At 37.2% G+C, this 27,000-nt stretch overlaps 1 protein-coding gene across 16 annotated transcripts in view; it reads left to right on the forward strand.

The window, feature by feature from the left end:
• BCKDHB (branched chain keto acid dehydrogenase E1 subunit beta) overlaps positions 1-27,000 on the forward strand; it is a 211,416-nt gene that overhangs the window by 140,517 nt on the left and 43,899 nt on the right. For 15 of the 16 annotated variants that reach the window (XR_005838356.1, XR_005838357.1, XR_005838359.1 and 12 more), the window contains one exon: positions 8,779-8,865. Coding sequence is in view for 10 of the 16 variants with exons in the window: in XM_008684860.2 (XP_008683082.1) it covers positions 8,779-8,865 (87 nt within the window). In the remaining 6 variants the exon portion in view is untranslated. Of the gene's footprint in view, positions 1-8,778; positions 8,866-10,873; positions 11,489-27,000 lie in introns of those variants that run through there. The other variant, XM_008684872.2, reaches the window with a different exon arrangement.

Raw genomic sequence — 27,000 nt, forward strand, 5'->3', positions numbered from 1 at the left:
AAATTTGATGTGTAAGCATTTTTTTATTATGTTCAGTTAGCCAACATATAATACATCATTAGATGCATAAGCATTTTTAAAACTATTTTATCAACAACAAAAATCAAACAGGTTTATTAAAAAATCACTAGTGATGAAACATCACTAATTGTTAGGGAAAAACAAATCAAAACCACAGTGAGATACCACCCTATAGCCATTAGGATGACTACTATAAAAAACAAGACCAAAAAACAAAATAACAAATGTTGTGAGGATGTAGAGAAATTGGAACCCCTGTGCCTTGGTGGTGGGCGTGTGACATGGTGCAAATGCCTTGGAAACTGATACGACAGTTCCTCAAAAAGCTTAACATAGTGTTACCATGTGATCAGCAGTCCCACTTCTGGGTGTATACCTAACAGAAGTGACGGCAGCGACTTGAATAGGTATTTCTACACCCATGTTCATAGCAGCATTTTCACAATAGCCAAAATGTGGAAGTAGTTCACGTGCCCGAGAGATGAATGGATGTACAGAATGTGGTGTATGTATACAGTGGAATATTATTCAGCCTTAAAGGGGGAGATTTTGACAAATGCTACAACATGGATGAACAGACCGTATGCTAAGTGAAATAAGGCAGTCATAAAAGGACAAATATTATATGATTCCACTTCTATGAGGTTTCTACAATAGAGAGACAGAAAGTAAATGCTAGTCGCCAGGGCCCAGGGGGAGGGGAGGAGTGGGGGCTTCTTGTTTAATGGGCACGGAGTTTCAGTTGGGGAAGGTGAAAAAGTTCTGTAGGTGGATAGTGCTGACGATCGTGCCAACAATTCGAATGTGCTTAATGCCATAGAGCTGTTCAGTTAAAAATGACTAAAATGGCAAAACAAACAAAGCTATCTGTGGAATTTGCAGTCAGCCCATAGTCATAACCTAGGTGCTAAAGGTAAGTTATATGTGAATTATCAACACCCCCCTACCACATGCTGACAAAGCATTACTACCTGAGTGAAGGCAAACTACCTGAATTATAATCAGTGTAGTGGAATGGTATTGCCAATGTTTTTTACTGTTGGGTCAGGTTCTAGATTTGCCAAGTAGTATGTAGGAGCTCTTGTACTCCCGCTTTTTCTTTTCTTTTCTTTTCTTTTTTGGATCTATTTTTTTTTATTATGTTCAATTAGCCAACATACAGTACATCATTATTTTTTTATGTAGTGTTCAGCGATTCATTATTTGCGTATAATACCCAGTCGTCATCGCAACACGTTCACTCCTTAATACCCATCACCCGGTTACCCCATCCCCCCACCCCTTCCCTCTGTAACCCTCAGTTTAGTTCCCAGAGTCCAGAGTCTCTCATGGTTTGTCTCTCTCTTTGATTTCTTCCCATTCAGTTTTCCCTCCCTTCCCCTGTGGTCCTCGGTGCTATTCCTTATGTTCCACATATGAGTGAAACCGTATGATAATTGTCTTTCTCTGCTTGACTGATTTCACTTAGCATAATCCCCTCCAGTTCTGTCCATGTTGATGCAGGTGGTGTGTATTCATCCTTTCTGATGGCTGAGTAATATCCCATTGCATGTATGAACCACATCTTTATCCATTTATCTGTTGAAGGGCATCTTGGCTCCTTCCATAATTTAGCTATTGTGGACATTGCTGCTATGAACATAATCATGTTTATAGTAAAACTTTAGTTGTGGTGCTTCTGAATGCTTCTGCCGTTGCAAACTCCAAAGAAAAAGTCTGCTAGAACTCAGGATGGTTCTGAGAATATAAGATGTAGAACATACGACACCCTGACTGTGTTTCCAAAAGTACAGCTTGGCTTTGTGATAGTTCTTGTGAACAGTTTTCTTAAATTCTACAACCTGGAAGGCAACAATATTCATATCCAAATGAAACACTCCTTCTTTTCATGAACAGAAGTGGCTAAGAGTTGCAGGGGAGATGGGGTACGAGTTTATGGAAATATTCTAAATCCTGCGGAGAAACGATAGGGCTGTGATAGAATGGACACAGGAAAACAGCTGGAGAAGTGGCTGCTTCAATCCCTGAAAAATTGTTTGGGCACAAAAACATGTTGACACCTATAGATGCCGTGTTTTGCCTGATGCTTGAGCTAATGGAGGAAATGAAAAAAATCTTTTAAGATGCATTTATTTACATATTTACTCATGGCTTAAAAATGTCCACCCATCCAGGACACTACCTTTATCATCATGATGACATAACCTTTTATCACTAGAGAAAGAACATTTATGTTCAGTACCAGGAAAAGGAAATATTCTGTTCATGTTTGTGTTGCGAGCATATATTTAAAAGAGATGTACATAAAAACAGAAACATGTTTTGAACTGCTCACTCCTTATTCTAAAACCAATCTGGATTAGAAAAAAATAAGTGGAAAGAGTCGACCTAGGGGAGTCCTTTATTAGAATCAGAACAGTGATCAGACCTCAGTTTTTAGGACTTCTCTTTCAATGCGTCCTATAACCCTATTCAGTTTCTCCTAAGAGCTTAAAGGCATCAAAAAAATTGGAGGCTTGTTAATGATTCATTTAAATCACTGTGTCTGTATGCTTCTTTTTAAAAAATCAACATTGAGAACACTTATTGAGCCCACATCCACAACCATATACGAGGTATTGTGGTTCGGAATACTTGACACTTTCTGAATTTTGTGTTTTAGAATGAGTTAGAGCCTGCTGGGAGAGATAGTACAGACACCCCCACCCTGCTCTCCAAGAGAAAAGAATATTCCCCAGAACAAAGAAACAAAAAGATGCTTAAGTATTTTTCCAAACTGTTTTGTTTTACTAATGTATATATACACCTGTCCCAAAATAATAAAATGAGCATAATTGGCTCAATCTAATGCATATTTGTCCTATGTTGTGTTCTGCAATAGACATCAATATAAACAGTCCCCATGTTCAAATTTGTGATTTTGAGTGCGGTTGGGAGGGCTAATCAGACAGATGTACACAGGGCTGTCCTACAGGGCAAATTCCTAGTGCTCCTGAGAGAGACATAGCAGTAAGTGCTGCCTTGACCCTAGTACTTGACCCTTGCCCTTGTGCCCTGGTTTTATGTTTCACAGAATTTCCTTGTGTTGTTGGCTCTTTCAAATTCTGTTAGGAAGTGGTCGCTAGAATGTATATGATGTGACATGAAAAAGGGGACCAGGGAGAAGGCATTGTATGAGATGGGGTCTTGAGGGAGGGATAGAATGCCTGCCAATTTGGAGAAGGAAGTCAGAGGTGGGAAAGCATGGGTCACGTTCACAGAGTAGCGATTGGCCTGATATGACCCGAGCCTGGAGGGACTCTAAGGAAACAAGGCAGAAAGGTAAGGTTGGTTGATATAAACACGTTTATCTGACATGGTTTGAAATAATTTCAGAGAGATGTCCACTTTTAATGTTTGCAAAAGTAGTTTGCCCTAGACTCTTCAGTGTTTGAGCTTTGATTATTACAAATAATTCAGGCAGGAATGAACTAGTGAGGATGTCTGGAATTTTCCCAGACATTTCATGCCTTTGTTAGTATGACTTGCTCATTCTTTTCCTGTTGATTTTACTCCGTTCTCCATGCTCTGCTTGCTCCCTTACCTACTTTTTTCCACATGGGTGATAAAGCTCCTAGGATTTAGTTTTTCTCCATTCATTCCACTTTCCTACAATAGCAAAATATTTGTAACCCCATCACTAATGTTCTTGCCAAAATGGACTTTTCCGAACTTTCTCTGGAGTTCATGACTGTTCTTTCTCTTTCAGCATTGGTATTTCTCCAGTCGAGTATCAGTCCGTGGTCTGTGCATGAAGATCATGCTGATTAATAATAGTTGCTGCGCATATTATAATACATTTGCTAGCCTGTGATTAATTGTGAAGTTTTTCTGGCTAACTTTTCCAATGCATTTGGCTACTAAACAAGAAAACATTTCAAAAACTGTAATCCATTTGCAATGATATTTGAAGATAATTTAAATCATGTTCTTAATGATTCTAGAGTGTCTAAATATTGATTAATACGGTCTTGGTTAATGAAACACAGGTGTATGATTTTACTATTACTTTTGCTTGTATGTATTTATAAACTTTATTTCAAAAGGCAAAGGCCAGCTTTGATGCTTCTTTTGTTTTTCATTAGCTTTATATTCAGATAGAAAATGTTTAAAAGGACTGTAGATGGCCTATCCAAGGTGCTATTTTCCTCCTTTATCTTATCAGCAGTCAGAATAGGCTGCTGAACTTCTTGTTGGTCAGGGTGAAGTGCTCTATAGGAGAAAGTCTTGTCATGGAGTTTTGAGTAAGAAATAAATATATCAACATACATATTTTGCTTTTCGAATGTCAGTGTTACACGTTCAGGCATATGCAAGCCTAATGGTCTGCCTGTCTGTATCATTTTCTCCTGCAATGACAGCTTAACAGTTTTCCTGGTTGGATCGTGTTAAAATCTTTAAAGGCTACATTCACTAAAACATATGTCCAATGTTTGGGCAGCCAAAAATCTGTGCAGTCATTTTAACGGAATAAAACTTAGCAATTTGCTCTTACCACGGATATCTTATTGTGAAATCTACATTAAAATACCCTCAGTTTGGAGTCTATTATTTCATATTTAAATTGTTTTGGGATGGGCTGAAGTATACTTTTGCCTTAACTTAAAAATGGAGCTTGCTAAGAAAGCAGTCAGTAGCTTCAGTAAATCACAGGAGGACATACTTAATATAATGAAATTATTTTATGGTAGGTTTTTACCTGATGAGCTTTTCTTGAGCGTCTTCCCTATTCTGAGCGTTGTACTAGATACCCCGCGTAGATAACTTGAAGTGATAGCCACTTGCAAGGACACCTGGGTAGAAGATGGATAATGGGAAAAAGTCCCGGAGCGGCCAGACCGGGAACAAGGCATTGGCAGCATCCCGTCGGAACAGGGGGGTCTTGGTCAGTCTGTGATTGGCAAAGTTGCCCCGTGTTCCTTATTGAAATTTTGATAGTGGAGGGGATGGCTAACTGAAATAGTGAGAAAGTGAGGCTCCACGAGAGAAACACAGGGCCGACCAGTGCTAACTGCCTTATAGCAGCCACAGTGGGTTTCACTCCTAGCCTTCCAGAATTGCTTTTAAAGTTTTCTTGACGAATCTTCTGGAGCCGTTGTAGGAAACAAAGCCCTTTTGTTTCGTGGTAGGGGATGCGGAGAGCGGTTGTGCACAGTCCTAGTCTTTAATTGGCTTCGCTTTCCCTCGTGCCCTTTGTTGCCTCCAACTCACTGGGACTCCATCTGCCCGAGGCCAGAATCCTGGAGCAGGTCTTAGTGGCACCAAGTTGAAGAAGCAGATACTGGAAAATCCAGCCTTACCTGATCTTTCCTGGCTCTGATAGGTTCAGCTTTTCATATTGAAAAGTTGTTTAAATCCTCTTAAATTTTTTTTTCAAGTGGTGAAATAGGTTTATCTCGGAAGAAAACTTGAAACTTAAAATAATTTCTGCTAAAGAAAATGAATTTTAAAGTAGTATTTTTATCTTTAGTTATTTTAAAAAGGTTAACGGCTGTCCCCGTTTAAAAGGCACCATTGTTAATTTTTACTAAATGCCTCAAAATGCTAAATTTGGCTAGCAGCATAGCCTGTCTGTTGTGTATCATAGTGCCTAAGTGTGTGAAAGTTAAATGCCTGTTAAAGTTGACCAAAAACATGTAATTTAATCAGAATATCTAATCGAATCACAAAGAATAGAGTAAAACTGTCTATAATTTTCTAGATTTGCGATGATCTCATTATCATAATACTAACAAAGTGTTAATAATTTCCAAAGGAGTATAGAAAATAAGCAATCTTCAGAAATTCTAGTAAGTTAAAATTGTGAATAAGAAAGCACATACCGAGTTGAAATTCATTGTATCTTACAAAATTATTGTATTTATAGACTCAGTCATTAATGATATATGCTAATTCTTCGATGATCTGACTCGCAAAATATCACTGTTACTTCTTAATTTGGGCATTTTTCAGAATTTTGTTGTAATTTTATTTTACATGTTTTAATACTTTTCTGATACTAGAGTCGACTTTAAAAAGCAAAAATGAAATTTAAGTGCTTTCCAAATTAAATGAAGTAACCGATCTGAAATGCTCAGCTCACAGCCCAGCACACAGCAACTTCTGGAACAGCCAGTTGTTGATGGCGATCGTGATTTCTGACTCCTCTCTTCGTGCCGCACTGCCTCTCTCTGGTTTGTGTACCCTAACAATTCCATAAACTCGCGGTGTTACTGCTTTTCATTGTGTCTACCCTTTAGCTCTTGGCGTTTTAGAAATTTGGAATTTCTTCTGCACCCGTCAGCATAACCCTGATCCAAGCACACCCAGGTACATAACATACACAGGGAGGCGTTGAGGAGCTTCCTGGTCTCTGATCCTAACAGCGTATTGACCGTGTTGTCTAGGATCCAGCAGTTGAAGGGCCAAGAGGTGAGCTGGTCCTAATCCTGCCTGGCGCACAGTCCACGGAGACTGGCGGGGGAAGGCTGACTCCCTGTGTTTTCAGTGTGCTTACGTGCTGCTGGGGCTTGGGACCTTAGGGTTCTCTGGTACTGGAAGCTACTCCTTTAGTACTATGAAAAACAAAACAAAGCATGGTTAGGTTTTTTGAGGAGATTATGACTACAATACAATGTGTACTTGTAATTCAAAAGCTTTACGTTTACGTAATATTGACTTATTGGGAATACTTGCAATAATATAAAAATACTTTTTACATAGTCTTTTCCCAACAATACCCTCACGGTCACTCCTCAGGAGAAACAGGTTTTGGTAGTTTGGAATGAATTCTGCCAGACTATTTACATGTTGGCTCAGGACGTACAGCTATGTTTGTTGGTGTCCCCACTGCTGTGGTGGGTTTTTTGTTTTTTTGGGGTTTTTTTGTTGTTGTTGTTCTTTTGGTTTTTTTTGTAAAAATGAGATTCTATTGTTCTGCAGTTTGCTCATTTTATCAGTTCATTAACCATAGGCATCTTTCCCTGTCCTTAGTCTTTTTTAGTGGCTGCGTATTATCCAACTGTATGGCTGTGTCTCAGTTTATCTAGCCTTTCTCCTGCTGAAGGACACTCGGGAGGTCTCTGGATTTCATCATGTTGCGTGAACTCCGATGGTTGGAAGCTTTTGTCCTGGCTACATCTGTGCCTCGTTCCCCCACTATTTTAATGATATCTCTTCCCTGGTTGCTTATTGGCCCTCAGGGATCATTCTGAAGGTTGTCATTCGATCTTGGATGGGACTCCGCTCAAATAAAAAATACCAATTCTGTTGTGTGGAGGTTTAAGGTAACAGTAGCATTTTTATAGAAGTTTCTCATTTCTACCTCCCAGGACTTTAAGATGCACCCTCTAGCTGGGATGGATTTTAGTGACATCATCCTTGGGCACTTAGACATTGGCAGACTTTTGGGTTTCAGAGATAAGAAAGGTTTAGTGGTTAAATCTGTTTTTTTAACTGGTAGTCCATTAGGTCAGGACTTCTTTTAGTGAGTACTTTGAGAACACATTTGGGTTTTTATCGTGATTGTGGACTCTTTTTGTCTCTGTATATTTCTAACCAGGTGCATTAAAATTTAATTTGTGACTTTTGTAAATGGCATAATTAATCATAGTCATAAAATCCAAATACCAGTATGCCAAGGTTAGCATTTCACTGGGGGTGGGGATGGTATTCATTAAGGTGTTCATAAAATTTTATGTTCTTAAGTCACTATTTACTCAGGAGATACAATAACTTATTTTTATCATGGCTACTGGCCATATCTTGGAGTTTAACATCTGTTCCTTTTAAGATTTTAAACCCTAATTTCTTAGAATGAAGGCAGTCTTTTAATTTATATACGCATATTTGCTTGGAAGATCTTATATTCACAAAAGATTAATGTATAATTTAAGAAAGCTGGTATCAAATTATTAGACATGTAGCAGAGACATTACCCCTGCTCTTTGGTAACATGTTAATTCTTCAACATATTTGAAGCAGTAACTTGCTGTTGATTTTAATATTTTTTACCTTCCAACACAGCTGGCATCCTGCTATGATATCATAAGCTGTTCTTTTTGATTTATTATTGTACAGAGTCTATCACCCTGGGTGAACAACCACACTGGACCAGTATTGAGAGTACGTCTTTTTGTTTGTGACATTTGCTAGGTTAAAATGGAGTTTTAATGCACATGAACAAAGACGGTTGTAACCCTTGTACTTTTGCAGTGATTTCTTCCTGCTAGGTTTCCTCGAATATCTAGTAGCTTGAGCTTTTCCTGCGTTACAGCTTTTACGTGCTATTTTCATGTGTCCCTTCTCCACAAAACAATATTTCCCAAAGCTGTTTGTTTATATGCAAATGCACCCGAAAATGAACCCAAAAAAGCACTTTCATTCTTAAGGTAATATGAAGAAAAAATGATTTGGAGATTAAAAAGGTGAAAAACAGTCATTTAGTTTGTAACACAGAAGTATTTTTATAAAAGAATGCCTTTTAAGGGCAGAATTGTAAATCTCATTTTTCTTTTGTAGTAGGATTATAAACTATATTGAGAAATATTGTAACCGTGCAAATATCAAATAACTGTGCAGTGACAGAGAGTTACAACTTATTTGGCATAAAACTGTATTACTAATTTTTAATTATCTATTGGATTGAAATACATTGGTTTTATTCCTTAATCAAAGCTGCCATCATATACTTGAAAATATGTATTCTCTTCAACATCAGATTTTCCTTTTCTCTTTCAGTCTGTGATCAAAACAGGGCGACTGCTTATCAGTCATGAGGCTCCCTTGACAGGCGGCTTTGCGTCGGAGATCAGCTCCACAGTTCAGGTAGAGTAACTTTTTGGCACTGGTTTTAACGTTTGTGCAATTATACTTGTCTATTCCAAGAAAAAGGTTACTCATCACAATATATAAAAATATGCACTTTTTGGAAATGCACGTTTTCCATTCGACTCCACTGTCCTTTAGTTAATGGTCTAATTACATCTTCTAGAAAAGAAATCTTGAAGTAATAAAAGCTGAAAATCCCTTTTTAGGAAGAAGAAAGTTGGAAATGAGTTTACAAAACTGATGTTAGTTATGTTTGCTGGGAGAACAGGAAGCGAAAACTTTTAAATCTGAGTGTGGTATTTCTCTTTTGTTAAAACTTAAACTTACTATGCAATATGTTGATCTTAGATTTTCACATCCTTCACCTTAACAAAATGCATCTGTCAAAAGCCAATAATGTAAATTTAATAAATAATTTCAAAATCAGTAAGTGATTTTATTAGTTAAATTAATAATCAAATTATATTATGCTATGCTATTGGTCATGCTTTAGAAATGGTTTAAAACCTTATTTTTAAAAGGTAGAAACTGCTGCAAATAAGGGGAAAAAATCCCACATACTGCTTTATGAAGGATTTTTGTTTAAAACTTTTTTTTGAATTTCTATCACAGATAAGAATAAGATGATTTAAATGAGTTTCATTTTTCCTAATATTTTAAATTAAAAATTCAATAACAATTTTAAATGTAAAGTATATACATTTTAAATTCAGAATATCTTTGTAGTTTGCAAACATTTCACTTCTCTTTACTGGTGTTAAGATGATTCTATTGTTAAGATACATGTTAGGTTGAGAATTCCTTCAAGAGTATATGGTTTAAAAATTTGATATAAGATTATGATATATGAGTAATGATAAGTTTTTATAAGTTAAACTTTTAACCAGTTAACAATGATTTCTACCAATATATTATCTTTAAGTGCAAATTGACAGCATTTTAAATATTTTAAAATTAGATGAAGCAGATTTAAACATAAATGTTTTTAAAACTAGATCGATATAATCCCTAATTTATAGTAAAAAAAATTATACTGTTATTTTTTACATTATTTATATTGTCACCAACAAAATTAAGAAAAGCAAATATTTGAGTTTTGCAGAGTTTTTTAAATTTATTATATAAATTAAAATTTGAAGCATATTACTTATCATTATATAACATGAGTGCCTGGTATTTATTTTGCATTTTATTCATTGAGTAGCATAAGGTACTGACTTTGTAAAAAAAACTAAAAACAAAAAACAAAAAATGGGGGTCACGGGAACAAATCACTCTCACACCAAGTTGCTATTTCAAGTCAGAGGCAAAACTGGAAAAAGAAACTGGAATTTTCTGACTCCTAGTTAATATGTAGTCCACTAAATCATTTGAAATGATAGTGACTCGGTAAGAGAATTTTGATCTGAATAGCCTTACTCATTCTGCTCCCTGAATGCTGTTTTGTTATCTCAAAAATTTCATTTGCATTTAAATGTAAAAAGAAAACAGGTAGAAACATAGAATTAGAAATTATAGCTCGTCCTCCTGGGAAGTCGGCTTCCTCTGAGTGTGCCTGAGCTGGGTCTCCTTACTTCACTAGTCAACTGCAGTGGGGTGTAATGTATTTTTCAGACTGGAAAAGAATTAGAAAGATCATCTAATTTAGTATCTATCAGTCTTGAATAGTATGTGGACTTGTGTTAACAGAAAAATATCAGGCTTCAAGAATACGTTTGTGAATTTCAGTTTGAGGAACACCCTATTAGAGTTAAACACAGTCATTACAAAAAGCTCACACGAACAAGATCATAACCACTGGGTTAAAATCAGATCCTGAAATTATGTGATAATGACCGGTGGTAACAGTTGTGAACGAGATTATCCAAAATATAATTATATTTATATCATACCGTGAAGACACCTTGTAACCCTCTCCGACTTCCAAGAATATGCCCATAGGTGTCTGGAGGCTACAGCCTGACAAATCGTGACCTAATCTGACCCTGTTCCTTTTACACATTAGCGCCGTTGTCCAGAGTGTGTTTGACACCCAGCTTCAAAGGACCGCGGAAGATCTGGAGCTCGGCCAGGAGTCTTGAGTAAATGTTGAGTTTGCGCATATGCGTTCTTTATTCAAAGTTCCCCCGAGCCCCAAGAGGAAAATAGAAGTTTTAAATTTATTATAAAATGTTATGCGTTCCATGTTAAAAATCATTCAACCAACTAACTATAAAATGAATTAAGGCAATAATGTAGAGGGACCTACATTTGATGTTTTGGGGGATTAGTATTTGGATTTATTAGTATGAGGATGAATTTAAAAATACTCACAGGTGTTCCTGCTTAAGTAACGTATGGAAAATGGATTTTAATAAAATCAACACAGTATCCCCAAATGTTTGCCTATTGTGGCTTTTATGTATTGATAAGAGGGGGGGGGAAGACACCTTGAGAGATTTTTTTTCCTTTTTCGGTAATAATGTTTGCGCATAACTCAGGGTAATCTGAAAAATAAAATCTGCTTTTCAGTCATTATTTCATGCACAGATTCAGCTAAATGTGTGTCCAACATTGAGCATCTTTTTTATGGAAGGCCTCGTTCCCTGTTATAAGTGAAACCTTGATCCCATCCCCAGCTCCTTGGATTGTTTACACTGAAATTACTTACGTGTGAGGCGCAGTTGCTTTCACCACTTGGAATGATTCATATTTCTATATTTCTTTTTGTTGTATAAACTACAATGTAAGATTTAAAAAAAGATAGAACAGTGTTAAGATATTGAAAGCCAATCTTCTGGGACAGCTGGGAAAAGGTACACAGAGAACATTGTCTTGGAAAACAAGCTTGAAATTATGGATGAGAATGATCTAGAAACTGATTAAAATACTGAGTTATTCTCATTGTTGTATCAATGAATGTAAATTTTGTGTAAAAATGAGCACACGCCAAAAAGTCTGCTCCACAAGCACTATTTTGTGGAAGATCTCTGGTGGTTCTTCAAAAGGTCATGGTTAATTGGACAAAAAATTGCTTTTAATATCACAATATTTTAAGAGAATGATGATTCACAATAAAACTACTGTTTTTAAATACATTCGAATCTGAGAGCACCATTTTCAGTTTCCCTTAAATTTTAAATTATTATGCATATTAAACATGAAAATATTGAAGACAAGAAGGCACTGTAGGGAGTATTCTTTTAAATTTATGGTTGGTATTTTCAGATAGAAAAATTATATCATGCTATATGAGATTGAATATCAGTAGAACATTTTTCTGCTAGGTACAGGAAGTATTGCTGGCATTACTATTGTTTTTTTTTTTTTTAGTTGTATGGATAAAATATGAAAAGAATGAATATGAAGTGTATTCATACTTTATTTACATAACTTTTCAATTTATGGCAGATGGCTCTTCCATTATACAAGGAATTTGCTGTCCACATCTTGTTTGTTTATGCCCTTTGTCTCTTTTTCATAAAGCCATTTGTTTTATTAAAAAGAAACCTCATTGTTAACAGACTTAGTTCGAAGTCATGTTAAACTCACAGAAGTGATTAAACATAACATTTTTGAAATGGATTTGTCAATAGCTTCTTCATGAAATTTATATGAATGCTTACAGAAATCAAAACCAATGCATCGAATCTAAGAACTGCTTTGCATTCCTATTGGATTGAATTGGGAAGTTAACTGGGAGGCAGAACAAACTGAGGTCTGGTATATTTGGCCCCCCACCCCTGGGGAAGATTTCTTGGTCGGTCATCCAAAGCTTCACTGTCTCTTCCCATCTAATTTTACATTCCCATCTGTTCTCACTTTGGGGGTGAGGGAACTTTTTCCTTCTTTCATTTGACACACACTGAAAGTTGGAGATAGGCTGCTTTTAGGGAGTTATGCATTCCATCGTGCACCCTGATTTGTAGAAAAGTGCAAAGACAACAGAGTAGTTCATTGACCTCATTGTGTAGTTTGAGCAAAGACTTCGTTGCTTCAGAAAATTATATAAATTAATTATATGTGATGTTTGTATTCCTCAGCTTTATGTAACCACAGGTTTAAAAAAATCATTACCGTGCAAAAAGAAATGTGTGAACCTCATCCATTTTAATATTCCTCTAATTAATTTATAATATATGCTCTAGAATGCAATGTTCAAAATAGGCATTATTTATTTAAATATTAAGGCCAAATAATATGTGGTATTTAGCAGCTTTAAATAGTATAATTTCTTTAAGCCTTGGAGAAACCAACCTTTATTATTAATTTCGAACACATTCCCATAATGATGAAATAAATCTTGACTCTGATAGGCTTGTGATAAAAAAAAAATGTTTGTTTTTTTTTTTTTTTCCTCTGGATTCAATGCTTAAGAAGAGCGCCAAAAATTTTAGGGATTGGGGTTGGCTTAAAGGTTTGAATTTTTTTTTTTTTTAACACATGGAAGCAATAAGTCTGCAATAAAGAGTCCAATTGGAGCGGATGGTAAGTTTCCATACCATTGTTCCATCCTTTCTGTGCGGTCTCTTTTCCTAGAATAAGAACTCAGAAACTGTGTGTGCTGACATATATTTTTAAGGTAATCATATTCTAATACTTTGAGAGGATTTTTATAGGGTTTACACAAATCACTGTGTAAATGGAAACTTTTATAATTTTCAAGTAAAGGAGTTTTGCTTTTCTTACCATTTCATGTTCGAAAGGATTCTACAGAAGGAATTTTAAAAATAAACTTCTATTCCTACCAAATTTACCAGCACTCTGCTTAAAAACGTCAGTCTGAAGGAGAGGGAGAAACTCCTAAATGGTCTTGCGTTTTTATCATTGTGGAAAATGTTTAATTAAAATGATGATGTTGTAAAGTCAGAGTCATCGGAGAAAGCTCTCCGAGTCATGACTTGATGAATAGTTTACTGCGATTTTATAATCTTAATTTTTTTTAATTAATTTTTTTAAAATCAACAATGCAAGGCATTTGCCAACAACAACAGATGTAACAAGCAGGGGAAGTGTAGTTCTATGTGAAAATCTAGTTAGGTGGATCCAGAATATCAGAAAAGCAGTATAACATAGAGTGTTCAAATAGAGCATGGCCTCTTTTTAAATGGAATTTTGCCTGGAAGCCTGTTTAGTGTTCATCAAGCAGTGTCGATGGCCACAGATAGGAGCCAAAGAGTAAGTCCCTCCAGGGATGCATCGTGGGGTTGCTGCATCACTGTTTGTGGTCTGTGCTTCCATCCAGGTTGCACTCTGGTGGTCCTCCTCTTTGCCTGGATCATGCCACTGTCTCTTTCTCCTTTGCTCAGTCATGTAATTGTGGCCGGGCTGCTACCTTCAGCCCTCATCTCCCCATTCTTTCTTGGGCAACCCCAATCATTTGCATGGCTGTTCTTAAAAGTTTCAAATTTAAAATCTTCAGGACTTACTCTGCCTATGGAGCATTAGACTCAAAATTTCAACTTCATGCAAGTTTTGGTAGTGATAAGAAATTTGTATGAGAAAATGGTGTATGTGAAAGGATTTTTCACATGAGACATTGAGAAAAGGTGGACATTAACACATGGATATCTGCCGGTTTCTGGAAATCAGCTTATCTCAAAATGAACTCTATTTTTCCTCAACTCTTCCTGACCTTTTTTTTTAAATTTTAAAAACATTTTTAAAGACTTTATTTGTCAGAGAGAGGGAGAGAGAGAGAGCGAGCACAAGCAGGGGGAGAGGCAGGCAGAGGGAGAAGCAGGCTTCCCGCTGAGTAAGCAGCCCGACATGGGACTTGATCCCACGACCCTGGGATCATGACCTGAGCTGAAGGCAGATGTTTAACCAACTGAGCCACCCAGACATCCCTTTCTGTGCTTTTTAAGTTGTCTCCCTGCTTATCTCTACCCCCTCAGCCTCTCATATCTTATCAAATTACTATTCACCGTTTCCTTAAAACACATCAAATTTTGTCCATCCTCTGTTTGAATACCGCTGCTAGGTCTTCTTGGGCTGTAGAAATAAGATCTTAATGTTGGCATTAAAGATCTTCATCTGCCCAAACCAGAGTTTCTGCTATTACTTTTTACATCTTTTTATGACTTCAGTGTGCTGTCCTACCGGCCATTTCTTGAATGATAATTAATTCCTGCAACCAAACTTTACTGAGTGCTCTGCACACAGCCTCAATTTGGGCATTTCAGTCACAAAATGGAGCTCTTGTTTTAGTGACACAAATTTAGTAGCAAAAATAGATGCTAAACAGATAGTTCTACAATGTACATGCTTGGATAGAGAAATATTCTGAGGACTGTGGGATATAAAAACAACTTGATCACCTAACCCGCAGGTCAGCTGAGTTAACTCTTGGAGGAGGTGTATGACCCTGAGGTGAAGGTGGGTTGTGATTCTAGGCAGGAGGAATAAGGAGGCAGGAAAAGGAATTGATTTTCTAGTGACTTCTAGTGGTTTGGTTCTGGCTGAAGAGTAGTAGATGAGGCCGTAGCACCAGGTAAGGATGAATAAGTTGGTAGGGTTAGACTGTAAACGATCTTGTATGTAACACCAAAGAATTTGTTTTGTGTGGAGGAAAAACAGATGACAGAGCAGAGCCATCTCACGTCGATCATAAATTTCAGTTCTCCCATGTAATGTATTTAAAATACTCCTCATAAATTTCCCGGCAAATAGGAAGTACAGCTCTTCCTCAACTTTCAATGTTAGGTCCCAATAAATCCATCATAAGGTGAAAATATGGTAACTTAAAAATGCATTTACTACACCTAAGTACCAAGCATCATCGCGTAGCCTAGCCTGCTTAAAGGTGCTCAGCATACGTTTATTAGCCTGCAGTTGGGCAAATCATCTAACACAAAGTCTATTTTGTAATAAAGTCCTGAATATCTCATGTAATTTATTGAATACTGTGCTGAAAATGCACAACAGAACGGTCGTACGTGTATGGGTTGTTCGGCCTCGTGATTCCTGGCTGACCGCGAGCTGCAACTCGCAGCCCTGCCCAGCATCATGAGAGAGAGTATTGTACCTCTAGCCTGGAAAAAGATCACAATTCAGAATTCGAAGGTTAGTTTCTACTGAATGCATATCACTTTCACATCATCATAAAGTCAAAAAATTGCAAATTGAACCATGGTAAATCAGGGACCATCTGTAGTAGGAAAACAATAGTCATTATTTTCATTATTTAAGGCAAAAGGGTATAATTAAAAGGATTGTAAGCAGGAAATTAGCTTAGAAGGATTTGCAATTTAGGAAAAAACTCTTTGGCACTTGTGTTGAGGATGCATCATGAGGGGTGAGGCAGGAAGTTAGATTAACAAAGAAACTATCTGAGTAATTTAAATGAGAGATTTGGGAGTCTTCTAAGTCAAGGGCTTGAGAGTGGTGGAGAAGAGTAAGGTGAATTTTAAAGGAGGGAGAATTTGAAATATGGACTTGCTGACTGATGAGACAAGAGTTGTGCAGGAACTGGCGTGGATGACAGAGAGGCAGGCAGGAGTTAAGAATAAGGCTAGATTTCACTCATTTATGGAACATAAGAAATAGGAAGATCGGTAGGAGAAGGAAGGGAAGAATGAAGGGGGGGTAAACAGAAGGGGGAATGGACCATGAGAGACTGTGGACTCTGGGAAATAAACTGAGGGCTTCAGAGGGGAGGGGGGTGGCGGATTGGGATAGGCCAGTGATGGGTATTAAGGAGGGCACATATTGCATGGTGCAGTGGGTGTTACACACAAATAATCATGGAACATTGCATCAAAAACTGGGGATATACTGTATGGTGACTAACATAACAAAATAAAAATTATTATTAGAAAAAAAAGAATAAGGCTTAGCTTGGTTTCTAGGTTGGGTGATTTTTAGAATGGAGGTGCCATTTCACTGAGCTGGGGAATATTGGAAAACAGGTTTAAGCACATCTTTTGTGGAAGATGATGAATTCATTTTGGACTTGTAGAATTTGAGATAAGGATGAAAATGTATGTCTGCAGCTCAGAAGAGAATCTAAGGTGTAGGAAAAGATTAAGTATCATCTTATGGGGATGGCTGAGGTCAGGGGTATGTGTATGATCACATAAGAAAAGGCTAGTCTTAAGAGGGAAGTTTCTGAAGAAGAAGCCCCCAGGGACATCAACATTTAAGAGAAAGAGAGGAAGGAGAGCTGTGAAGGACTGTGAGATAGAGTGGCCAGGAGAAAGAAGTGAGTAGGAGAAAGCCATTACCAAAGACAACCCTGGAGAGTTTCACCACAGAGTATGTGGCCAACGTAATTAAATTCTTCCAGAGTTTAAGTCAGCTAGAGACTGACGGTTTTAACTAGAAGACATTGGTGACTGGAAGACATTGGTGACTTTGATGAATGTAGGGTTGTAGCCAGGTTGGAGGCCATATTGTATTTGGGCTGGTGAGTGAATGAGTGAAGATAAGGAAACATGACTTCAAGAAACATGCTTTTGAGAAAGGAAAGGGAGAAGCATAAAGTAGAAATCAGTCTCTAAATGCTATTCACTCAACACGGAATGTCATTTTCTCCTTTTGAACCCCTCTCCCTCACTGCCTCTTCATCCTTGTCCTCTCCCTTACCCCTCCAACCCACCTAGTGTTGACTTTTAAAAATCTCTTAAACTTGCTGGTTGCTTTCCATTTTTCTAATAAACTCTAAATGAACTTAACAAAAAGAAAACCACACAATCTAAAACAAAAATGTAGAAAATAAGTGATATTAAGATAGGTAAGAAACTTTTTTAAAAGATTTATTTATTTGGGGGGGGTGAGGGGCAGAGGGAGAGGGAAAAATCTCAAGCAGACTTTGCACTGACTGCGGAGCCTGATTGGGGCTCTGTCTCACGACCCTGGGATCATGACCTGAGCCAAAATCATGAGTTGGTTGCTAACCTACTGAGCTACCCAGGTGCCCCAAGATGGGTAAAAAATTTTTGAGCAGAAATGTAAAAAACAGCAAGATCCCCCTGTTGTCATAGATTAATATATTTGCATAAAGTGAAAAATATTTGTGTGACAAAAACAAGCACAGTTAAGAAGAGACTGACAAGTGGGTCAGTGGTGAGGCATATGACAAAAGAGTGTATTAAATATTCTTAAATATTAATAAGGAAACTAAAGCACCTTTGTTTAGAAGGTCAGAGACAGGTTATTTTTTTAGAACTACTAGTGGCCAGTAAACATGAAAATATATGCCACTTATGGCTAAAAATGTAAGTTTCAAAAATGAGATACTTATCATCTATGACTCATAAGAGTGGTACTGCTTAAAAATAAATTGTACTTAGTGTTGGTGGCTGTACAAATGGATTGGTCTTTCTAGGAAATCGGTTTGGGAGTGAGTATTGAGACTCTTCACAGTATGCACTTCCTCTGACTCAGGAATTCTAGAGATCCTCACTTTGGAGTTCCACACAAAAACGCGGAAGGGCCTTTTTCTCAGTGGCAGTCATTTGATAGGAAAATATTAGAAATAACATTAATGACAGCAGGAATATAGTCGAATAGTTATGGTTTATCCATATGATGAATGTTACAGATTTATGGAAATCATTAAAAGAATAGTTGACAGCGTGGTAATATTTGTATGGATATAATATTAAATGAAACACTCAGTATGCAAGCCTACAGGTGTTTTACTTGCCTAATTTTGTGGAAAGAAAAACAACATATATATCTAGATATAGAGGAAAAAACTTACAAAATATGACTTTTTTGGATCTGTATTTTCTTCCTCATAATTTCTTCATTTTCTGTGTACAGAAGCATTTATAACAATTGAAAGCTTTTTTGTAGTTAGCTGTGTCTCATGCATGTCATGGTAAATCTTCCAGTTCTTGCTAAACTGTTTTAAGTAAGAAAACCCATTTTGCTCATAAATCTGATTTTTACGATATCATAGTACTTTACTTTGATGCGGTTCCTTAGTCAGGTACGTTTGAGTTTGGGGAATTGGTGTTCTTAGTGATGGCGGCTACCCGCTCAGATTTGTGATATGAGATGGATTTCAAACCAGTAAACCCTACTGCATAGATTCCGTTAGTCCATCCCTCACATGCATGGTCTATTTAATTTATCGCTCTCATTATAAAAGTGAAAACAGCATTATATTTAATCTTCCCGTGTTAATTGGTCAGTGATACTGAGACTCACATTGGATCCCTGCTTATTTTCTCTCCCTCCCTTTGGTATTAGCTTTTTGAGAGATTGCTGTCATTCTTTTTGAAATCTTTTTGGATGTAAGCCAGTCAGAAGAACGATTATCCACATTCCATCTTTCTGGGTAATGATAAAGTGCTCCACTTTCCCTCACACAGTTATTAATATTTTCCCTGTCAGAAGTGGTCCCCTTTGAATTCAAAGTCACATTCATTATGCACCTCCCTCCTCTCTCCCTTTCTTTGTAACCTCTGGTCAGCATTTTGTTGTGTCCTTTTTGGCGATGTCCCCAAACCACTCCTGTCTACCCCACTTAAGACTGACCGGCCTGCCAGTTGGATGGGAAGAATGAACTGCTGGAATGTTTGAAAGGATGTGTACTCAAGTGAAAGGTTATGTTGCAAACATGTAGTCTTTAGTCATGCCTTAGATGTTATTGAAGGAGTATGTGGATTCCCCGATAACCTCAGTTTTGAACTAGCACCTCCTCGGAAAGGCTCTCCCAGATGTCCCATCTACAGTAGCTGTCTGCGCCCGAGTTTTCCCCCATCACATTACTCTGTCTTACTGTCCTCATAGCCTTTGAACTGTCTGCAGGTGTCTTGTTTATTTGTTCTGTGTCCCTCTCGCCCCAGTGGAAGGCAAGCTTCATGAGCTTAAGGACCGTGTGTGACTTGTTCACGTCTGTAAGCCCGGGGGCTAGAGCCCTGCCTGGCACTAAGCAGGCACTCAAGTAATTAAATGAATTGTTTGCCCCCAAGCATCGCTGCTGTTAATAATTTCTTTGAAGAAGAATGATATCTTGCTGGTTTGTGTTGTATATAGAAATTGCTAGTCACAGTTGCTACACTGGACTATTGCCCTTTGTAGACACCACCCCAATTTGTTGACTCCCCCCACTCAAAAGTTTTGTGTTTATGAGTTCACTACCAAAATGAGTACTGATATCATGTGCTGTTGTCCTTCACATTGCTACTTTGTGTCCTTTTGACAAAGTTGTTTCTTGAGAGTAACCTGGCAATACTTTTTTTTCTCCTCCTAATTCTCTAGTGAGGCTAAAAAAGACATTTATTTTTTTTAAGATTTATTTATTTATTTGAGAGAGAGCGAGAGAGAGTGAGTGGAGAAAAGGGGCAGAAGGAGAGAGAGAGAGCCAAGTAGACTGACACAGGGCTTGATCCCAGGACCCTGAGGTCATGACCTGAGCCGAAATCAAGAGTCGGATGCTTAACCAACTGCACTACCCAGGTGCCCCAAGATATTTACTTTTATGTAGTTACCAGTGAAGTTCCCTAGAACGAATAGACTAGTTAATGAGTAGAATAGATTCTCTAAAGAAAAGCATTACTTTCTTTGGAAAGTGACGGTGATTTCTATGATCTGGTACCTTTAAATTACATTTTAGCACCCCAAGAGTTGTAGTTTACTTTCAGAGCAATTCTCGAAGGTCTAGTTTTATCCTCAAACTTATAATTGTTTGAAAATATTTCATTTCCTTATTTGGCGTGAAAGAGTTTCCCTTCTTTTAAAATATGTATATTTTAATGTATAATCTTAAGGTTTTCAAACTACAATAAAATTATTTGAAATTTTCTAAGTGAGAGACAGCAGAGCGTCCATCCATGACCTGGCCGACCCTCTTGGCCACCTTGTAACATTGTAGGCAGATACAGAGAAGTGTATTAAATTTGTCAAGAAATTTTAGGTGTGTTTTGTCAGCATTGTGTTCCCAATTAGTAAGGAGCTGGGTTGGCCTCTGGGAAACAGACCTGAAATTCTCAACCAGTTTGTCGTGCGTCTGGGTGGGCAGTAACGTTGCTGTTGTTGAAAGCTCATTTTATTTTGGTCATTTAGTGTAATTAAATTTACAGCTCAAATTAGTTTATGCTTTGTTACAAGGGCCATCACCTCTTTTCATGAATGAGTTCACAGCTCACCAAAACATGCTTGCATTTAAAATAGACATTAAAATAGAAATTAGCTACTGCTAATGAATTTTCTGCTCAGTTTGAATCGAAACACTTGTGAAAATTAAGACAAGTTAAAATCAGCACTTACTCAAAAACAAGCAGTTGAAAATGAAAGTTATAAATCATCTAGTTTATAACTTTTGATTTTTTAAATCTATCAATATTAAGGAAAGTGTTAATGATGCTTTAATTTGCAGAAGGTCTGAAAATTTGCATTTGATTGGGAAAATGTTGAATATTTGATTATTTTCTTTCAAGTTATGTCAAAGAAGGCACTTTATTTCTTGATCCACTTGAAGAAACATGCATTTCTGCTTTAATCCTTTAAAGGACCATATAATGATATTTGCTATTTAGGGTAGTTCTTTTTTTTTTTTTTTTTTAAGATTTTATTTATTTATTTGACAGAGAGAGACAGCCAGCGAGAGAGGGAACACAAGCAGGGGGAGTGGGAGAGGAAGAAACAGGCTCATAGTGGAAGAGCCTGATGTGGGGCTCGATCCCATAACGCCGGGATCACGCCCTGAGCCGAAGGCAGACGCTTAACCGCTGTGCCACCCAGGCGCCCCAATTTAGGGTAGTTCTATATTGCAGATGGTGCCAAGAATTTGTCTTTATCAAAATTATCAGGGGAGAGGTATAACTCATGACTTCACTTTAGAGGATCTAAATATTTATGTTTTAAGAAGTGCCTTGAGATGACTAATATTTCAAAATCCATTATTTATATCATCTACAATTATAGTTGTATCATTTTTGTTTCATTTTTTACAAGTCCTGATCATTTGCTTTCTTTTGGTAGGATTTGTTTACCCTCTTAATAACTACATTTCTGCATTTTTTTCCTGCATCAATTTTATATTCCCAGCTTAGACTACAGATGGTATAAAATATTCCCCATGTGTGTATATTTTTTTAAGACTTTATTTTAAATAACGTTTACACCCAACAAGACACTCAAACTCACAACCCCCAGGTCAACAGTCGCACACTCCACCAGCTAAGCCGGCCAAGTGCCCCTCCCACCCCATGCCTGTATTTTGAGTGCTTTCTGCACCAGTCAGAGAGAATCTTGGTTTTCCCTGAGATGGCTTGTATATTCAAATTTTCTAGCACCATTTTTCTCCTTTAATCTATTCCTTTTAAAATACCAATGGTTAATTCAATATGAGCAGTTAAAGAAATTGAAACTTAATCTTACCTTTTCAGCTCATTACTGAAGAATCCCCTGCCTCTGCATCCTCACAATAAAGTTACACTCTATTTTTCCAACCATGAATTTTTCTAGGCATCAATTTCTACCTACGAGTGCATAGCAGACCAAATTGAATGTATTTTGTGAAAAATATTCCAACATCACACAATCCTATAATTTATTAAAACCAGCTTTCCTATGGCAATTCCAAAAACATAGTTCAGGTACATTAAAATAATGAAGTATTATACAAATATTGATAAAATACCCTTTTCATTTGACGGAATGTTTTATTATGTAGGCAGCTATCAATTTACCTAATGAATCCAGTACCCATTTTAATAAAACCCATGTATTTTATAGAACTAGGACTTGCCTAGCCTATATGTGGCGTCACGGGAGCCGCAGTGGTGTAGGTGAAGTGAAATGTCCCTATTAGAGAGCACGCCCCGGGGGTTCCTTTCGGTAGCCCGCCAGAGACCAACAGTGCCTTTGTTTTTCTTTCTCTCTTGCCATCTTGCCTCCCTCCCTCTCTTTTGCCTTTGCCTTTCCTGCTAGCCTCAGCAAACATAATGGATCTTTGCGGCAAAACTGTAATTCTTCTCTCACCATGGACACACTAGCATTATTCAGGGTGGTTTGTGCTTAGGAAAGCCTTCTCGATCCTAGTAGGCAAACATTGGAAGTGCCCTGTAATATCAGATGAAGGTAGACGAATGAGGTTAGATGGAGGCAGCTCTTTGCTTTTTCACACAGTTGATCAAAGGTGATATTTTAAAAAACCTATGGAATTAATACCATCTGTGATGCATTTTTAAAGGGAATCATCTATCAGTATGAAGTCCCTGAGTGTATATTTTTTCCTGGTGTTTTTTTTTTTTTAAATGTTGTAATGGAATGAGGTGTTATTATTATATGTGCTGCCGAAGCGAGCACTGGAATGAGGTGTTATAGATGACACTTCTGCCCACCTTGTTAATTTCCTCCAAGAATACCATAGCTAACAGTAGTTTTAATGATGCTGTTAGGGATAATTTACTAAAATTGAAACTAGGGGGATCACTAGGACACATACTAAAAGAAAGACATTCTTTTCCAGACCTGAAATGAATAATAGAACAAGTGGAAGTCCATAAAATATTTTTTATTTCCCCTAAGAGTAGGCTAATTTTCGTTTTTACCTTCACAACAAACATCCTCAAAAAAAAAAAAAAATCTTGAAACTGTGGTAATCCTATTTGAAGAAATTTGCTAGGCACTTGTAAAGTTCAATTTGAATGACTTTTCTTGCTTCTTGCCTTGTTACTGAAAATTGGGACAGAATATTATTTGTTCATTCATGAAGAAGCATTTAGTTAGCAATATGAAGCAGAGTTCCCTCTAACGTCATTTGTGTGTTACCTCTACTAGAAAGATTCTTTTAGAACCAAGGCTTAGTTCACTTGCTTCCAGCTAATGAATTTGTTTTCCTCAGGGACACTTAGCCTTAAAATAATGTTTTCCGAGAGTATAGAATTCCATGTTATGCAAATAGAGATGCTTCCCTGGAGTCACGGGGAAGGATAGCTGGGCTTATCAGGTGGATACTGGTTTGTCTGTTGAAAGTCTCTTGCCTTACAGCTGTTAAGGCCAGCAGTCTCTCTGCTGTCTAGAACATTTAAAAATCGATAGCTATTTCATAGATAAAATCTGAAGTCCTTTGTTTTTAGTGAAGTGTTTGTGTGTGTGTGTGTGTGTGTGTGTTTTTTTTTTTTAGATTTTATTTATTTATTAGAATGAGAGAGCACAAGCACGGGGAGCTTCAGGCAGAGGGAGAGAGAGAGAGAAGCAGGCTCTCCACTGAGCAGGGAGCCTGACCTGGGGCTCGATCCCAGGACCCCGGGATCTTGACCTGAGCTGAAGGCAGAGGCTTAACCGACTGAGCCACCCAGGTGCCTCTTTAGTGAAGATTTTTATTAGTGAATTTTATTTTATTTTTTAGTGTCGTACAGGTAGAGTATGACCCCCTGTGATATTTCTCTTTTCATGCTCTCTGCAGGTCAAGCATTTTAAAGATGATTTCATCTTTGCATTGGTTTTCATGGAGACTTTGGCCATCTGGATGTCAAAGAGAGCTGACATCTTCATTAGGATACATTTATCTAAAGAAGAAATGGTCACAAATGTGTCGGGACCATTGTTTCAGCTTTGGTGTCAGGCTAAAGAGAGGTGAACTGGTAGAAAGTGGAGAAATTAGACCCACTTTTCTTGGTCCAGTTGTTTACAAAGTCATTCCCATTTCCACCAATTCTTGTGCCCTATTGCCTGAATAGGAAGCCTTTCCTAGGAACAGTGAGGTCTTGGCGCTATCAGTGGGAATAAAGTGATCATATACTTTATCTTCCAGATTCGGACAGCAGGCATAAATCGGGGTCGTTCCATGAAAACTGGGATGTGTAATTACTGACTGAGGCTACATTGTGGGAATATGTCAACTACCATGTTCTGCAATCAAAGCTTATGGATAGGTAACAGTGGAATTAGATCTAGATAGGAAGGATTCTTGGTAAATCAAATTTAGAGTTCTTAAATGTCCAAGAACTAAAAAAAAACCAAAAATGAAAAACTCAAGAACATAAGTACCATCTCTTTGTTCAGTGATTATATCTTTTAAACGTAAAAGAAGAATTTCAGATGGGTTGTTTTTGCTCGTGGCTGTCGCTGCTTGTTCTCATGTGTAATTTGTTTTTAGTTATTGGCAAACTACCTGGGAATCGTTCAATGACTTGTTGGTTGTGTTGGACATTAATCCTTAATAGTTTAAAAATGTCAACGAGTTCTAAGTGTATTTAAAATAACTTTAAAATTTTCCCTAAAGTGAATGTTTAGTTGTTTGTATTGGGTACAGAATGAAGATGAAAATACAATTATGTGACTTACGATGTCGTTTCCTTGTTAGCTGTGTTACCAGTCAAGGAATGATAAAGTGACCCTTTCTATGAATGACAGCTTTTAATTTTTACAAGTTTGACTTTTTGAAATAACTGCTGAAGGGGGACATTTTATTGTTCCCCAAATGGTAAATTAAGGATCTGGAGAGATTCATTAACCATTTCAGTGATTTTAGCCTTTTGGTAAACTTTAGTTTCATTACATTGAATTAAATTATTAAAGGCCTGAAATGATTCTATAAAAATTGATTTAATTGCATGCTGACTTTGGGGTGTATGTTTTTGGAAAAATGCTTTAATGAGAAAGACCCACTTGGCAAGATCAAGATCTCCTAGATTAATGGGGATTTGGGAGCAAATACGACATTAAACATGCTTTGTATGTGTATTTGAAATAAGGTAAATAAGTACAGTACTTCCAAAAGAGAGTGGAACAAGGCCTGTTTGCCCCCCGCAGAGGCTCCCTTCTCCGGAGCGATCTTCGTTTCCCACGGTGCGGCCGAATTGCGCGTGCCATCAAGGATATTCTCCCAGCCAGAGTTTTGTGTTACATAGGCTGTACTTCTTCTTTTAAAAAAAGATTTTTAAACTTTTAAACTTCTTCTTTTTTTAAGATTTTAAAACCCTTTTTTGCATTACCAGTTACGTTTCGGTGTGTGCGTGTGTATGCATAGGCTGTGGTTTTCATTGCCTGGCCGTTGTTCATGTGTGCAGTGGCTAAAGCAACACCCAGTGTTGAGAAGCCTAGGAGTTGAGAACGCAGCAGTGGCTAAGTGTCCTTTTGTTTAAGGGGACAGAACGTAACTGTGCACATACATAAATAGCTCTCACATTTTAAAACTCTGGGGAACAAATGTGAAGCTGTTTCCAGCAAACAGATTTGTAAAACCCTCATTGCTGAGGGATTATTGAATGGCCCATCTGTATATTTCTAGAACTTCTAAATCTTTTTTTGGGGGGGGGTTCTTTGATTTCTCTTCTTCAATAATTCTAGTAAGACATTTTAGACAGTATGGTTGCATTTAAAATTTTACTGCATAGTCCAAAATTTAAGCTAAAAATAGCCACCTTTTCACTGATTCCATAGCCCTTTAAGGGTTACACACAGTACAAAGTTGACTGTCTCCCTTCTTTGAACACTTAGGACTGTCACTTATATCAGGCAGTGAAGTAATTACGCAGTTGCGCTGGTTGACGATAAAAAGATCAAAGGATGAATAAAATGCAGCGATGACAGTAAATGTTGTAAAATAGTGATCATTTGTGATCTTAAGTGATAAATAGCTAAGTCATTCGGCACTTGGTGTAGTTGGTCAATTCACCGAGCATCTTGGTTTGCTATAGTAGAAAATCGACTTAAATATATTTAGGGATGACAGATACTATCCCACATAATAGCGCTTTTATTTAATGAATAGTTCTTTTCAGATTTTTCAGAGAAAACCTTAGGATGCTAAAAAACTATGATCAAAGAGGACTTCTTTATTTTTTTAATGATTTTTTATTATATTATGTTAGTCACCATACATAGGGGACTTCTTTAAATTATAGTTATATTTCCTTCTTGAGATATTTATATATATATAGTCACTTGGGTAAAAGCATTTAGAGAAGGTTATTTTTCAAGTGCATATGGTTAGGTTCAAGAGAATTATTCTAAAATATTAGTAGATATTTGTTATTTCTAGGTAGAGGAATTGCATGTATGAGTGATTTTTAACTCTCTTCTTTATCGAAGGCATTATTTATCCCAAAATTTCCAAATGCTTGCTTCATGTCTCCATTTGGTTGTCTGAAAGTTCTTTACAAAAAAAAAAAAAAAATGTCCAAACCCACTGTTATTTTGTGTTCCCTGTGTCAGGCCAAAACCTGGGAGGCCTCATGAATGCCTGTT

Source organism: Ursus maritimus, unplaced genomic scaffold, assembly GCF_017311325.1.
Source record: "Ursus maritimus isolate PB19 unplaced genomic scaffold, ASM1731132v1 scaffold_29, whole genome shotgun sequence".
NCBI lineage: Eukaryota > Metazoa > Chordata > Mammalia > Carnivora > Ursidae > Ursus > Ursus maritimus.